General features: G+C 45.1%; 1 protein-coding gene across 1 annotated transcript; it reads left to right on the forward strand.

The window, feature by feature from the left end:
* Positions 1-6,543: 6,543 nt before the first annotated feature.
* LOC127743782 (cytochrome c oxidase subunit 1) lies at positions 6,544-13,101 on the forward strand. The gene has a single exon (XM_052255963.1). The coding sequence runs from the start codon at positions 9,678-9,680 to the stop codon at positions 11,259-11,261; it is 1,584 nt and encodes a 527-aa protein (XP_052111923.1). The 5' UTR covers positions 6,544-9,677; the 3' UTR covers positions 11,262-13,101.
* The last annotated feature ends 435 nt before the right edge of the window (positions 13,102-13,536 follow it).

The raw sequence follows: 13,536 nt of genomic DNA on the forward strand, positions 1-13,536 counted from the left end.
GAAAGAAGTCCTCAGTACCAGACGGGGCACTCTACACTCTAGCCGTCTTTCCTAACGAACCGAACTACCTTGAGACTTTTGTCTATTTCCCGTGGGAGTTTGCTTAACCCGTGAGATCCCCACCAGTCCTTCTTTTCTCATGAAAGTCTAAGTATAATTCGACCTTTTTCATCTTCACTCAATCGCTGTCCCAATTAGAGTATCTATCTACCTATGCCCTCGCTTGTTATGCCTCTTGTCCTCTTGCTTTGTCACCTTCTGACTTTCCTGCTTGACTTTGCTTGTATCGGGTGAAGAGAAGGGGGTGGTAGCATGTCCTTTAGCGAGGCTAGGCACCTTCCTTAAAAGAGGAAGCATCCAATCTTTAGCATCCTAGCCAGGGAAATCCCCGAATCGCGAGTCTGGGGTATATACTTTTTCTTTATCCCCCAGAGAATCCGACAAGAAAGAAGATCAAAGAAAGTACATATGGGCAAGATAAATCTTCCATTTCTAAGAGAATGTCATCAGTAGAAAAAGCAAAGGAGGATTGATGGCATGAACCGGTATGCTCCATCCGCTAATCCGCTCAGGAGGCGGGCAGATGATTTATGTGATTGGGCGGACGTACTTTTTAGTAATTCGAAATTGGAAAGGGCCTGTGAAAAAACCCCCACCGAACAGGACCGGTAGTCTCCATAGGGACTTGGCTCTACCATAAGGGAAAGTAGATAGACGGCTCTACGTCTTCAGGTTCGAAATCTCTCGTCTTTAAATCAGAAATAGGTCCTTCAGAAGATAGTGAATTACTGGCGTGAAGCAAGGGTGCATGGCAGGCTAGCTCTTTAGTTTATCCTGATCCTACGTGACTAGGTCAAAGATGAATAGTGAATACTCCGCCCCGGGGATAGATAGTAGGTAGATTGACCTTTCTTCGGGGATCGGCTCAACCCGTAAGGAAATAGATTTCCACTTTTTCTAAGTGTAATCGACTATTGTTGTCGATCCATTATTTATGAGACCCGAGAAAGGACTGATCATTTGCAGATCATTCATAATTGAGGAATTACATCGTGACAAGAAGATGCTACCTTCTTTTTATGGCGTTCTACTAAAGCAATAGTTTCATTTTGTTCCCAAGGGAACCAGGAACAGCCCATCTTGGAGCTGACCCTACATCCACGGATTTCTATTCCAGATTATATGTAGGTCTTTTCACTAGCTTGAGCCGGGCTGAACCATTCATCCTTCATCCACCGATCACCAAATCGGCTTAGCCGAGACCCAATCCACTTTTTATAGTATAAACGCGTAATGGCACTATGGCAGGCACCAAGATCACTTGTTTTGTACCATGCCAAAGAAGAACTTTGGGCTTGGCCCTAGAGAGCAAAGCAATCAATCATCTTAAACGAACGGCATTTCCGCTTCTATAAACAGTCCATTCAAGGTATAAAGGGAATAGCGTTCAAGGAAACCTATCGTAAGACTCTGTCCGAAAGAACCCGTTCTACCTTTTCCAAAGATTAGAAGGTACTAGTCTCTGACAAGGACAAGTACCTTCTGTAGTGGTGGAACAGAAAAAGGAAGCCGCTTACGAGCTGCTTTCTCTCATACTTCTATTCGAGAGCCGGGGGGCGCAGTAGATGAGGTCTAACTGTCCGTAACTAAGGAGATACCTTTATCCGTTCCGTCAAAGAGATCACCTAATGCAAGCCGTGCAATACAGAGTGATAAGCGCGCAGTATAGCATTGAGGAGGATATATCAATATGCCACCATCTCTCTCAATATGCACTCATGAATGCTCGGTATAGGAAGCACCTATGTTTGTCTTTGGCTTTCCAGACAGACGCGTTAAGCAAGTCAGTCAGTTCAATGGGGTTGATTGGGAGCTCGGTAGCTAAGGAAGTGGGTCAAACCAGGCTGGAGAAAGCGAACGTTACGATCCTGTTGACCTTTCCTAAATTTATTATTCCGGTGGATGCAGACGGTGTTTGAATTTGAAAGGGGAACAAAACAAAGCCCTAATTTCTTAAGAAAAGAAAGATCGTAGCGTGTCTACTATAGATAAAGAGTCTCTGGGAATAGAGTATTCGGTACAACGAGAAGGGGTTTACTATGGTCAGTGCAGTGAGATTTGTGGAACTAATCATGCCTTTACGCCTATCGTGGGCTATTCGAAAGCAAGAAGACAGGATGTTTTCCGACGAAATGCTCTTGATAAGTCTACTCTTTGAAGTGAAAAAAAACAGATATTTACTAATATTTATCTGCCATAGCTAATGTAAGGAAATGAGACGACTCTTTCTTGAACTATATAATAAAAAGATCTTCCCCTCCACACCAATCACGAGTTTTTCTCCATTCCTCTCGTATATCGTCGTAACGCCCTTAATACTTGGTTTTGAAAAAGACTTTTCATGTCATTCCCATTTAGGTCCGATTCGGATCCCTCCGTTGTTTTCTTTTCCTCCCGCACCCTTTCCTCGAAATGAGAAAGAAGATGGTACACTCGAATTGTATTATTTAAGTGCTTATTGCTTGCCAAAGATCCTACTTCTACAATTGGTAGGTCACCGGTTTATTCAAATAAGTTGTGTTTTCTGTGGTTTTCCCATGTTACAACTTCCGTACCAATTCGGTCGATCCGGAATGGATCGGTTAAACATTCCATTAGGGAGCCTGGTCTTTACTCTTCTGTGTGGTATTCATTCTCGTTTGGCTCTTGGAATCACATCCAGCAGTGGTTGGAACAGCTCGCAAAATCCAACCACTTCACCTACTTCATTGCCCCCAACCGTTTCTCGTACCTCTATGGAAACAGAATGGTTTCATGTTCTTTCATCGATTGGTTATTCCTCTCCGTTCGTATCTCTTTTTCCAATTGCGGTCTCAATGAGTTTACAAGATTGAATGGCCAATTCTCCTCCGGACCCTCGATTCGATTGTTTTCCAAGAATGTTAAGCCGGGTATGTAAGCCATGTATCTGGGAGGAACTTAAAAGAAGAGAAGGGCTTTCGGTTTTTTGCACCCTGTTTTGGTCTTGCAGCTATTTAGAATTCTTTCTAATAAAGAATTCTATATATGTCCAATCTCTAGTGGTGGTGGAACCAACCAAGATGTATGTCGTCCGACCCGACCTCAGACTCTTTCTTCCCTACCCATTTTTTTTGACTCTCTGGCTTTTGTTATTTAGGTGGTATCCCGAGATTGAAGAGATCAAATCCCTCCCGGGAACACACGAAACAAAGATATGAACTACGTAAATAAAAATGGAAAAGAGATGTTTCCAATTCATCCAAATCAGAAGCTTTTTCTATATCCATATGATCTACTTTAGTAGATCGATATTGCCCATATAATGAAAGCAGATCTTGGTCCATGGAGTCCCAAGAAGGTAAGAACTCCAACCTGTCCGATGCTTCTTCGGCCAAATACAATATACAAGTGGGACCTGCACTATGAGCAAGCTGTGCGAAAAACCGCTTCTTTTTTCCGCTTTCGCAACAACTTGGGCGAAATGGGGTTCTACCGGGAAACCATTGATTTTTGAGTTTTCACCATTGGTTACTGGTCGAGCCACTGGAATGAGATAAGAATCTCTGGAGATCTTTCCTCTCCACTTACTCGTAACAGGCTTTCCCTCTAGACTTCTTCCGAATTGCATAATTGTCCAAAACGCCTTTCCTCGATCTTCAAAGAAGACTGACTCCTCCTTATCCTTTAGGATAGGATCATCGTTGGTCCTTCTTTCACTAATGATCTCACTATTTTCTAGTAGTTTCGCGCGAACGCGCGAGGTACTATCCTTTCTATCGCTTGCGCTTGCTTTTCACTCTCAAAACAACGGTCTCTCTCTTCTATTTCTATAAAGCGAAGCGCATGGCGCTGAAGTGAAGAAAGCTCAATAAACACACACGAGCACGATGCAGGGCATAGCATAAATGAGACCGCAGATCATTTCATAAAATATATATGCTTGACCTTTCTCGATGCTTTGGGGTGACTCACCAACCGACCCAGCAGTGATCGATGACAGAATGGTACGAACAAATCAAAGTCATTGGATTTGGTAGTTCTCCATTGACTTCTCTCTTAACCCCTTTGCATATGTTCCTAAAAGGGTGTGCACCTCCGGGCGGGGGCCGGCCTCCCACTCTCTTATGCAGCATTTATTAGCTTAGCTGAGTTAGGCCTTTGCGTACCCAATGAAATTAGTACTCGTCCGTGCCACCTTGTGTAATGCATAAAACCAAATCGCTGACCGGTGGGGACTCTCCCATCAATGAATGAGGTGCTTTTTATGCACTCCCCTATTTTCTTGGTTGGTGGAGATCTCGACCTCTTCCGAGTCAAAGCTAAAAAGAAAGCTCCTTTATTTATAATAAGATGTAATCCGCCAGAATAAATGGAATGAATGCGTATCCAACCCGCTGGTTGGGTGCTCCGGCCCTTCCCTAATAGTCTCCACCCACTAGTTCGCCGTTTGCTTGAAGTAGAGTCGGGCATTACCTTAGCAGCCTTATTAAAACTATCACATAGTTTTAATAATAGCTATTCTTTTCTCTTTTTCCTTTCCCCTTGTTTCTGGTGCCAGAAGTTCCTCCTAAGCCTTCTTCTTATCTTGATCTTGAGCGGACCTAAGCCCGGTGGAAAGGGGGTGAAAGAAAGATTATTGATGTAGTAAGTAAGCTGGCCTTTCTCCTTGTCCACCACCGTTTTTTATTGGCACGGATGGACACCTCGAAGAGAATCCTTCTTATTCTGCCTGGCTGGCTTTGTACTGACTGATAAGAGTCTCCAATATGCAAGCCTTACACGTGACTTAGTAAGCCAAAACAGGGCAACCCACAGCTCGCGGCGTGCGGTGCGGGTGGCTTTGGAAAAGGTATTTATGTATCAATCAGTAGCCAGAGAAAAAAAAAGTACAATTGCAACTTCAGACATTGAAGAAGATTTTATAATGAGCAAATTTTGCGCAAGCCAATGCCGCTAATAAACAAACACCCTTTTGAAATGAAAAAACTTGAACCCTAACATGTACCTACGGAGCAGAAGATAGATCGGTCCTCGTAGAATAGAACGTTCAAGACTTAAAGTCTGTTGTTCCATATCTATTACTAAACCTCGTGGTATCCACGTACAAAACATACCATTACCAATAAAATAATTAGCACATAGGTGTCGGTCTACTAAGCCAGTCAATCAAGTATGTAGTGTAGAGTCCATGGTATGGTGGAGGACAGGTTTTAGTCCGAGGAGTTCTGTGACCAATGGTGTCCGAATTCTTGCTTTCAACCTCCTATGCCTCATCCATTAAGGTAAAGGGAGGGCTTTCTGACTCGTTTTCTACTCCATCACAGGTATGCCCTTCGCAGTAAAACACACTAAGTCTTCCGAGAGTGCGAATTGCAGCTTATCAGGGCGGGTTCTTTCCTTGCCTTAGGGTTCGTCAGCCTTTGAGAACTAGTCCGATCTGGTAATTTGCTGTTCATAGGAGTTTAGAGAAGACGCGGGCATAGCTTATGTGTTCTACGTAGTTGGGAGTAACGCTTCTTATAGAGTCTCTTACCCCGGAACTATAGAAGAGAATAGGAACGGCTTTCTAACTTAGTTAGCCTTTCGTTGTCAATCCTAATTACCCACGGAGGGGAAATAGAATGATTTGATGCTTTGTACCTTCTCTGTCTTCAGGAAGCACTAAGTCTTCTTTCATCCCCGGGGACAAAGTCGAAGATGAAATAGTAAGTTCACGGCCTACTTACTTCCAATGGTTGTTTTCCTTGCTGTTAGGCCGATTCTTGCAACTTCTGCGCTTTCCCGCTCTTAGCAGCTCAGGCCGGGATTTTAACAAGATAAATAGGAAGCGTCGGGGAGGGCTTTGACAGCAATAGCATAAATCATTCTCAACATCGATCTGAATATGCTATTTAGGCTTGGAAAGCCATCTAGGAGGCATCTTCTTGAAACTATCCTTTCCGTTTATGATGCTGTAATGGCGTGTAAAGAGTAAGATAGAGGAATCAAGCAAGCACGGCTTTCTTACGGATGCCTACTATGATGTTATGTGGCACTCGTAGTTGGGGATGCGAGGAGCTGCTTTCTTTTATAGATCTAATCTGTAGCTAGGATGGTTCTTAGGGGGGAGAGCTAGTAGGAACCATCCTATCCCAATAGCGTAGTTCCCCAACAGCAGCTTAGCTTAGTAGCTTAACTCTTTCTACTGGCGTGGCGCTGCTGGATGCTTCTGATCAATAGAACAGGAAGAGGAGTCGGCCAAAAAGAAAGAACACCAAAAGTAACGACCACCAAGATACGCATAGTGATTCGATCTTTTGATCACCCATTTTTGGAAAACCATTTTGGGCCTTACACACGGAAGATTGGATTGCCTGAATCACGAGTCTTATATACTGTGTTACGATCACCTCATATTGATAAAAAGTCCAGAGAACAATTTGAAATGGAAATCAAGAAACAATTTCTGGTCATAAAAACAGAAAAGCATGAATTGCGAAAGAAGTTCTTTCGGTTAAAACGCCGTGCGACTCGGAGGACATAAGACTTCTTGGTCAAGCCAAAAAGATTGCCGGCAGAATGCTCCTACCCCACCATGCCTGGCCCTTTACCTTACCTTAAGAAGAGAAGAGGGGGTATGAAGCGTGGGAAACAATGCAAGAAGTGTATGATAAACAGGTAACCTTAAGGAGTGGCGGCAAAGCTCTTGATTGATCAACGCGAGTGAACTGTGCTTAGACGCTTCGTAAAACCGCACCGATCTACGAGAGGAGCTGATGGATGAGTAGGCTTCCCCTTTCGATTTACGGAATGTGTGTGATCTGGGACACGATGGGGGTTTGCGTGCCTCGGTAGGAAAGAGATCACCGGAGTATAGCACAAGATCGCCTTTTTTTCTTGCTGCCATGGGGTCGACCTGTAAACAAGGTAAACCCAATGGGAACCAAAAAAGGGAGGGTACCACATTGACATTGGGCAGAAGACGATCCAAAAAGCGAAGGCTCACCCCCTTCTCACTTAAAGGGAAGGCGATCGGCAGTGAGGGATGCTTACCTTCTTCTTAGAGAGAGGGGAAAGGGGCAACCTATCTTACTAATAATAAGAAAGGGGGTGGCATCGACTGGGTTTTTAAACCCAGTTGGTGTAAGTAAGGGATGAATCACCCCTTGCGGTCGGATTGCCAGAAAGGGTGCCGACTGTCCATGAGGCGAACAATCGGTAGCGAGATACAGATCCGGAGAGATCTGGGTCTTCTATCTCAACATTTGGTTGTTTAACCTCACTCCACGACGCATGGAGTCCCATTTGTTTGGTTTGGTTAACTAGGTGCCCCCCCACGACTGATGCGACATTCAGTCGTTTAGGCGAGTTTTGGTGTTTATTAAGATACACCAGTTTGTCAAATGAATCCGGTTGGATTCGCAAATGCCTTATACTTTAGTATTGACATTTGAGGGCGGTGATCTGGTCCCAGTGGAGGTTAGTCCAATGACTGACTTCTGCATCAGGTACCCAAACCTGATAAGGAAAGACATGAGAATTCTTCCAGGTATTTGTTTGACAAACTGTTGTATCTTAAGACCATCAAATGGCACAAGATTTTTGAAAATCTTGGGCTATTAGTATCTATCAAAAGATAATACTAATAATAGCTACCGGCGGTCTGACCAAGGAACTCTGTATAGGAGCATACCTCGTTGCCAAACAGGTAATTCAGTTAAACCGACGATCTAGCCCTCTGTTTACTGCTTTCTAAGAAAAACAAACAGCAACTTGCTGTAAGCAAGCGTATGCAGGGGTCAGTAAGTCGCACAGTTTATTACCTGTGCCAGTGTCTCTGACGAGGTCAGGATACCATTATACCTTCCTTCCATCACAAAATGATTATGAAGAAGGATCTGAAGGCCGACTTATGTATGGGTTCATATATCTCTTTAGTCTTTGTCGGGCTCTTCGCCTGGCGAAACGGATTGACAGATCGATATTGAAATCGATAGTCACCCCTTCCACCGGTCTGCCAAGACAGTCTCAATTAAGAAATGATATTGTCGCTTTATCTAAAGACCTGATCCTAAGGTACTTTCCTAGTTTTCTCTCAACTCCCTTGTGTCAAGGGGTACGTTGGGAGCCTGGAAAGCGAGACCTTCGTGGAGGCCGTAAAGGTGAAAAGACGCGTGGAGGAATATTCTACCCTACCATCTGCGTCATGAAATCGTTTGGTTTGTACATCAATAGCCATTGTGACTATGATGCAGGGTTTCCTCTAAGGTCCCCTTTATCCGAGACCCTTCTAACCAAAAGAATGAAGAGATATCTCCATAGTCTACAGAGACCGCTGAGAGTACCATCAACTCTCTTTCGGGTCTAGACACTTCGGTGAGTCTATTGACTCAGGCTCCCCTGGTAGACTATCGCAATCTACCGAGGCTGGCGCTGGTAAGAGACGGATATTCGCCATAGGTAACTTTGTGAATCAAAGGGTATTGAAGCCTCTTCATGATTTCCTCATCGCTTCGGTCTATTCCAATGGATGGAACTTTGAATCAGCTCCGACCGTTCGTTGGATAGATGAAAAGGTTTCAGTAAGGTTTATTCTTTTGACTTGAAGTCTGCCACCGATAGGTGGCCCCTAAGTCTGAAGACTAACCTTATTAGAACTTTCTTTGGTAAGTCTGTTGGAGATTGTTTAGATGCAATCTTCAGCAGATCTATCTTTGAAGTACCTTTCTTCGCTCAGTTCGAGGTGTCGTATTCTTTAGAGTAGGACAACCTCTTGGCTTTCTGTCTTCTTGGCCTCTCTTCACTTTAACACATCACTTAGTGATGTTTTATTGTGCAGAAAAGGTGTACCCAGGACAGCGCTTTACTAGGTATGCCATTCTTGGAGACGATGTTTGTATCGCCGACGAGAATGTGGCCTGGCCTCTCTTCTTTATCGCCAGACAGTAAATGATCTAGGTCTCGCAATAAGAAAAGAAAGGGGGTGAGATAGGCGACAGGTAGCTTGTCGCGGCCCGCATGTGATAATAGTAAGGGAGGAATCAAGAGATCTTTGCCGGTGCTGACTTGGATCTCGGGTGACGGAATAAGGCGCCCAGAAGCGACGAGCAGTCGCGGTCGAAGCTTGGCTCTAGGCGATAGGCTAGCTGTAAGCTTGGCTACAGCGAAGCGCTTACCAAGTGCGAAGGATTCGTTCCTCTCCCAGCGGATGCGCGTCGTTAGCCTTTCTCTAAAGTAGGCTTTCGCGCCCCCTTCCTTTACGTTGTTGGCCGAGCGTCTTCAAACCTTCGCCACTTGAGCCGTATGCGGGGGAACTCGCACGTGCGGTTCTTAGGGGGGAGAGCTAGTGGGAACCATCCTATCCCAATAGCGTATATTTGGAGCTCAATATGAAATCATCTTTTCTTGCAAGACCCGTTCGGATAAGGGAAAACTCCAGAGATTGCTTCGAAGTAAGATCCTTGCGTTGACCCTCTCCTGAACCTGGGGGGAGGGGTTGAGAGGAAAAGGGGATCCAAATTTCCCATCAATAAAGTGAGGGCTTTCCTTTTTTTTTTTAGTGCCTTCCCCACCCCTCTTTCCTTACCCTCTCACTCCCCCTTTTTCAAGAAAAAAGCCCCGCTCCCTAAGAAGGGGCCCCTCTCTGATAAGGAAGGAAACGAAAGATTCTCCATTTTATGACAAATCCGGTCCGATGGCTGTTCTCCACCAACCACAAGGATATAGGGACTCTATATCTCATCTTCGGTGCCATTGCTGGAGTGATGGGCACATGCTTCTCAGTATTGATTCGTATGGAATTAGCACGACCCGGCGATCAAATTCTTGGTGGGAATCATCAACTTTATAATGTTTTAATAACGGCTCACGCTTTTTTAATGATCTTTTTTATGGTTATGCCGGCGATGATAGGTGGATCTGGTAATTGGTCTGTTCCGATTCTGATAGGTGCACCTGACATGGCATTTCCACGATTAAATAATATTTCATTCTGGTTGTTGCCACCAAGTCTCTTGCTCCTATTAAGCTCAGCCTTAGTAGAAGTGGGTAGCGGCACTGGGTGGACGGTCTATCCGCCCTTAAGTGGTATTACCAGCCATTCTGGAGGAGCAGTTGATTCAGCAATTTCTAGTCTTCATCTATCTGGTGTTTCATCCATTTTAGGTTCTATAAATTTTATAACAACTATCTCCAACATGCGTGGACCTGGAATGACTATGCATAGATCACCCCTATTTGTGTGGTCCGTTCCAGTAACAGCATTCCCACTCTTATTATCACTTCCGGTACTGGCAGGGGCTATTACAATGTTATTAACCGATCGAAACTTTAATACAACCTTTTCTGATCCCGCAGGAGGGGGGGACCCCATATTATACCAGCATCTCTTTCGGTTCTTCGGTCATCCAGAGGTGTATATTCCCATTCTGCCTGGATCCGGTATCATAAGTCATATCGTTTCGACTTTTTCGGGAAAACCGGTCTTCGGGTATCTAGGCATGGTTTATGCCATGATCAGTATAGGTGTTCTTGGATTTCTTGTTTGGGCTCATCATATGTTTACTGTGGGCTTAGACGTTGATACCCGTGCCTACTTCACCGCAGCTACCATGATCATAGCTGTCCCCACAGGAATCAAAATCTTTAGTTGGATCGCTACCATGTGGGGGGGCTCGATACAATACAAAACACCCATGTTATTTGCTGTAGGGTTCATCTTTTTATTCACCATAGGAGGACTCACTGGAATAGTCCCGGCTAATTCTGGGCTAGACATTGCTCTACATGATACTTATTATGTGGTAGCACATTTCCATTATGTACTTTCTATGGGAGCCGTTTTTGCTTTATTTGCAGGATTTCACTATTGGGTGGGTAAAATCTTTGGTCGGACATACCCTGAAACTTTAGGTCAAATCCATTTTTGGATCACTTTTTTCGGGGTGAATCTGACCCTCTTTCCCATGCATTTCTTAGGGCTTTCGGGTATGCCACGTCGCATTCCAGATTATCCAGATGCTTACGCTGGATGGAATGCCCTTAGTAGTTTTGGCTCTTATATATCCGTAGTTGGGATTCGTCGTTTCTTCGTGGTCGTAACAATCACTTCAAGCAGTGGAAATAACATAACAAAGGCGAACATTCCTTGGGCTGTTGAACAAAATTCAACCACACTGGAATGGCTGGTACAAAGTCCTCCAGCTTTTCATACTTTTGGAGAACTTCCAGCTATCAAGGAGACGAAAAGCTATGTGAAGTAAAAGAAGAAAAGGTCGCCGACTGCTACTAAGAACCTAACAGAACTTTTCCAAATTTGGGTTCCAACGAAGAAGAGTTGAGGACCAACTTCGACCTAATTTTAGAGTTAAGAAAGCAAGCTCAGTTCAGAATGGCTACTTACCAACAGAGGATAGCGAGGTACTACAAGGCCGGAGTGCCATTTTGAAATTGGATCGAGCTGAGCCGGAGCAGCTCCTACTGACTATGACTGGACAGCAGTGGACTCTTTCTCAAGACCCTGCCACCCATCTTTGATTTGAGGAAGCAACCATCACTGAAGCAATGGATTTTGTAGCCAGCTCAACTCCATTTAACAGGTTAGTAGCGAAGGGTAAGGCTTCATTCCCGAGTGGACGAGAAGAAGGAGCAACCCCTATTAAGTTAAGGGAAGAGAAGAAAGGCTATTTTACTAGACTAGCTACCGAGCTGACTCAAGGAAGCCGGAAAGAAAGGGCTTCAAGAGCAACAGAAACTCGAGCTGAGGAATACGGAAGAGAGGCGGATTCAACTCAATCTTAGCCTAAGTTAAGTTCAGAGAAGAGAATCAAAGGTCAACGGCCAATGGAGGATTTCTCCCTCCCCCGGATTCATCTTAAACCGACCGATATGCCGAGATGACATCCAGCACGAGAGCAAGAAAAGGAAATGGTCTCCGTGCAGCTTCAAGTCACGCCACTCTCACCAAGATAGAATCATGGTCACATCTTTTGTATATCTAAACTTTTTAGAAGCGGAATGCCAATCGACACTGTAATGGTAGCCATCGGGATTGAGTTCAGCTGCTTTTGACGATACTGACGAATGAGTAAACGGAAGAATGAATCAGATGAGCTCCAGTCTGGACTCTCATTGGTCAAACAGGCGCAACGAGCCAAGATATAATAAAAGGGCACCGGAAGAGCAAGAAAAAGAGCTGTATGATAATAGTCCTTATCCTACCCACCCAATTTATTTAGTTTATGGGAGTAGCAAGAACAGCTCAATTTAAAAGCCGCGTACCAAAGAGCTCGATCAGCTATTCCATTTTGAAGTCCGGTTGACGCCACTCGATAGGAAGAAAAGAGCAGAAAGGTTTTTCGAAGGCTTCAAGCCCTGTTTCAGCTGAGAGCATTGATTCCCCTGGCACCTCTCTTCCACAGCTTGGCACGTTTCAAGAAGGTGCCTACACTAAAGTGTACAAAGTGGCATAAAGTGATTCTTTTCGGGTTCGGTCAGGAGGGACAAAAGATAGATGCTTTCTATCAGTCAAAAGCGGATACCGCCCCCCCCTCATGCTCCCACGGTCCGCTTACCGAGGAATAGAAAGGGAGGCTTAAGGTAAGGTAAGGGGCCAGAGCAAGTTGGGTTGGGGTATAGAGCCGTAAGCGCGGTGGGGGGGTGACAGAGGACGCGCTCGTACGGTTCAAAGAAGGTTATGATCCATTCGTTGATTGTTGGGAACTTTAACTCCTCTATATTCGAAATATGCCTTTCTAGGAGCATTACGATCTGCAGCTCAAATGGTCTCTTATGAAGTCTCTATTGGTCTTATTCTTATTGTGCGCCTTGTGAGCGCGTTTGGATCCGCGAAGGCAATCGCTCGGATGTTCCCCTAACCCAACCCGGGAACGGACCGGAGGGAACCGCAGCATGGGGAATGTCCGCGTCTCGTCGCAAGGCTCATTTTTCGTTTTTGGTCATAGGACGGGCGGATTTATCTGATCAAGGGCCGGGGCACAAGGGTCCTGGTACTATCCAGGTGCGAAGAACCCCGGAGGTGACTGCAATGAGCAGAATTCTCACTCACCGGCCTAAACGACGAGCAAACACTCGAACGTGAGAGCAAGGGATCACCCAACGAATGGACGAGCTCCAAGGGGGGAGGAAAGAGGAAGGCAAGAACCATGCTTTCAGAGAAGTGGCGGTCCGAATCTTATCTGAACTGCGAGAATAACTGACTAAGCCATGCCATAAGGGTCATTCTCCAAACGGGACGGGGTCAAGCCTATTTGTTTTTTAGTGGGTTGGGTGACAGATCGGCCATAGGAGTGCTCCGGGATTTAACCCAGGGCAACCAATGTCGAGCATACGACGATGCCGCCCGTTTTCATTTCGTGGAAGTCCCCGGCAGAGGAAAGGGCTGTAGGTGATGGCGCGTTCTGCTTCTTATCTAGAGAGGGGCGCTTAAATCGTTCCTATTGGGTCGTGCGTGGCAGCTGGTATAGATGAATAAAGGCGGGCTGAACGGGACCTATTCTCTTAATAGGCGGCAAAGCT

The sequence above is a fragment of the Arachis duranensis genome, unplaced genomic scaffold (genome assembly GCF_000817695.3).
Source record: "Arachis duranensis cultivar V14167 unplaced genomic scaffold, aradu.V14167.gnm2.J7QH unplaced_Scaffold_112907, whole genome shotgun sequence".
In the NCBI taxonomy this organism is placed as follows: domain Eukaryota; kingdom Viridiplantae; phylum Streptophyta; class Magnoliopsida; order Fabales; family Fabaceae; genus Arachis; species Arachis duranensis.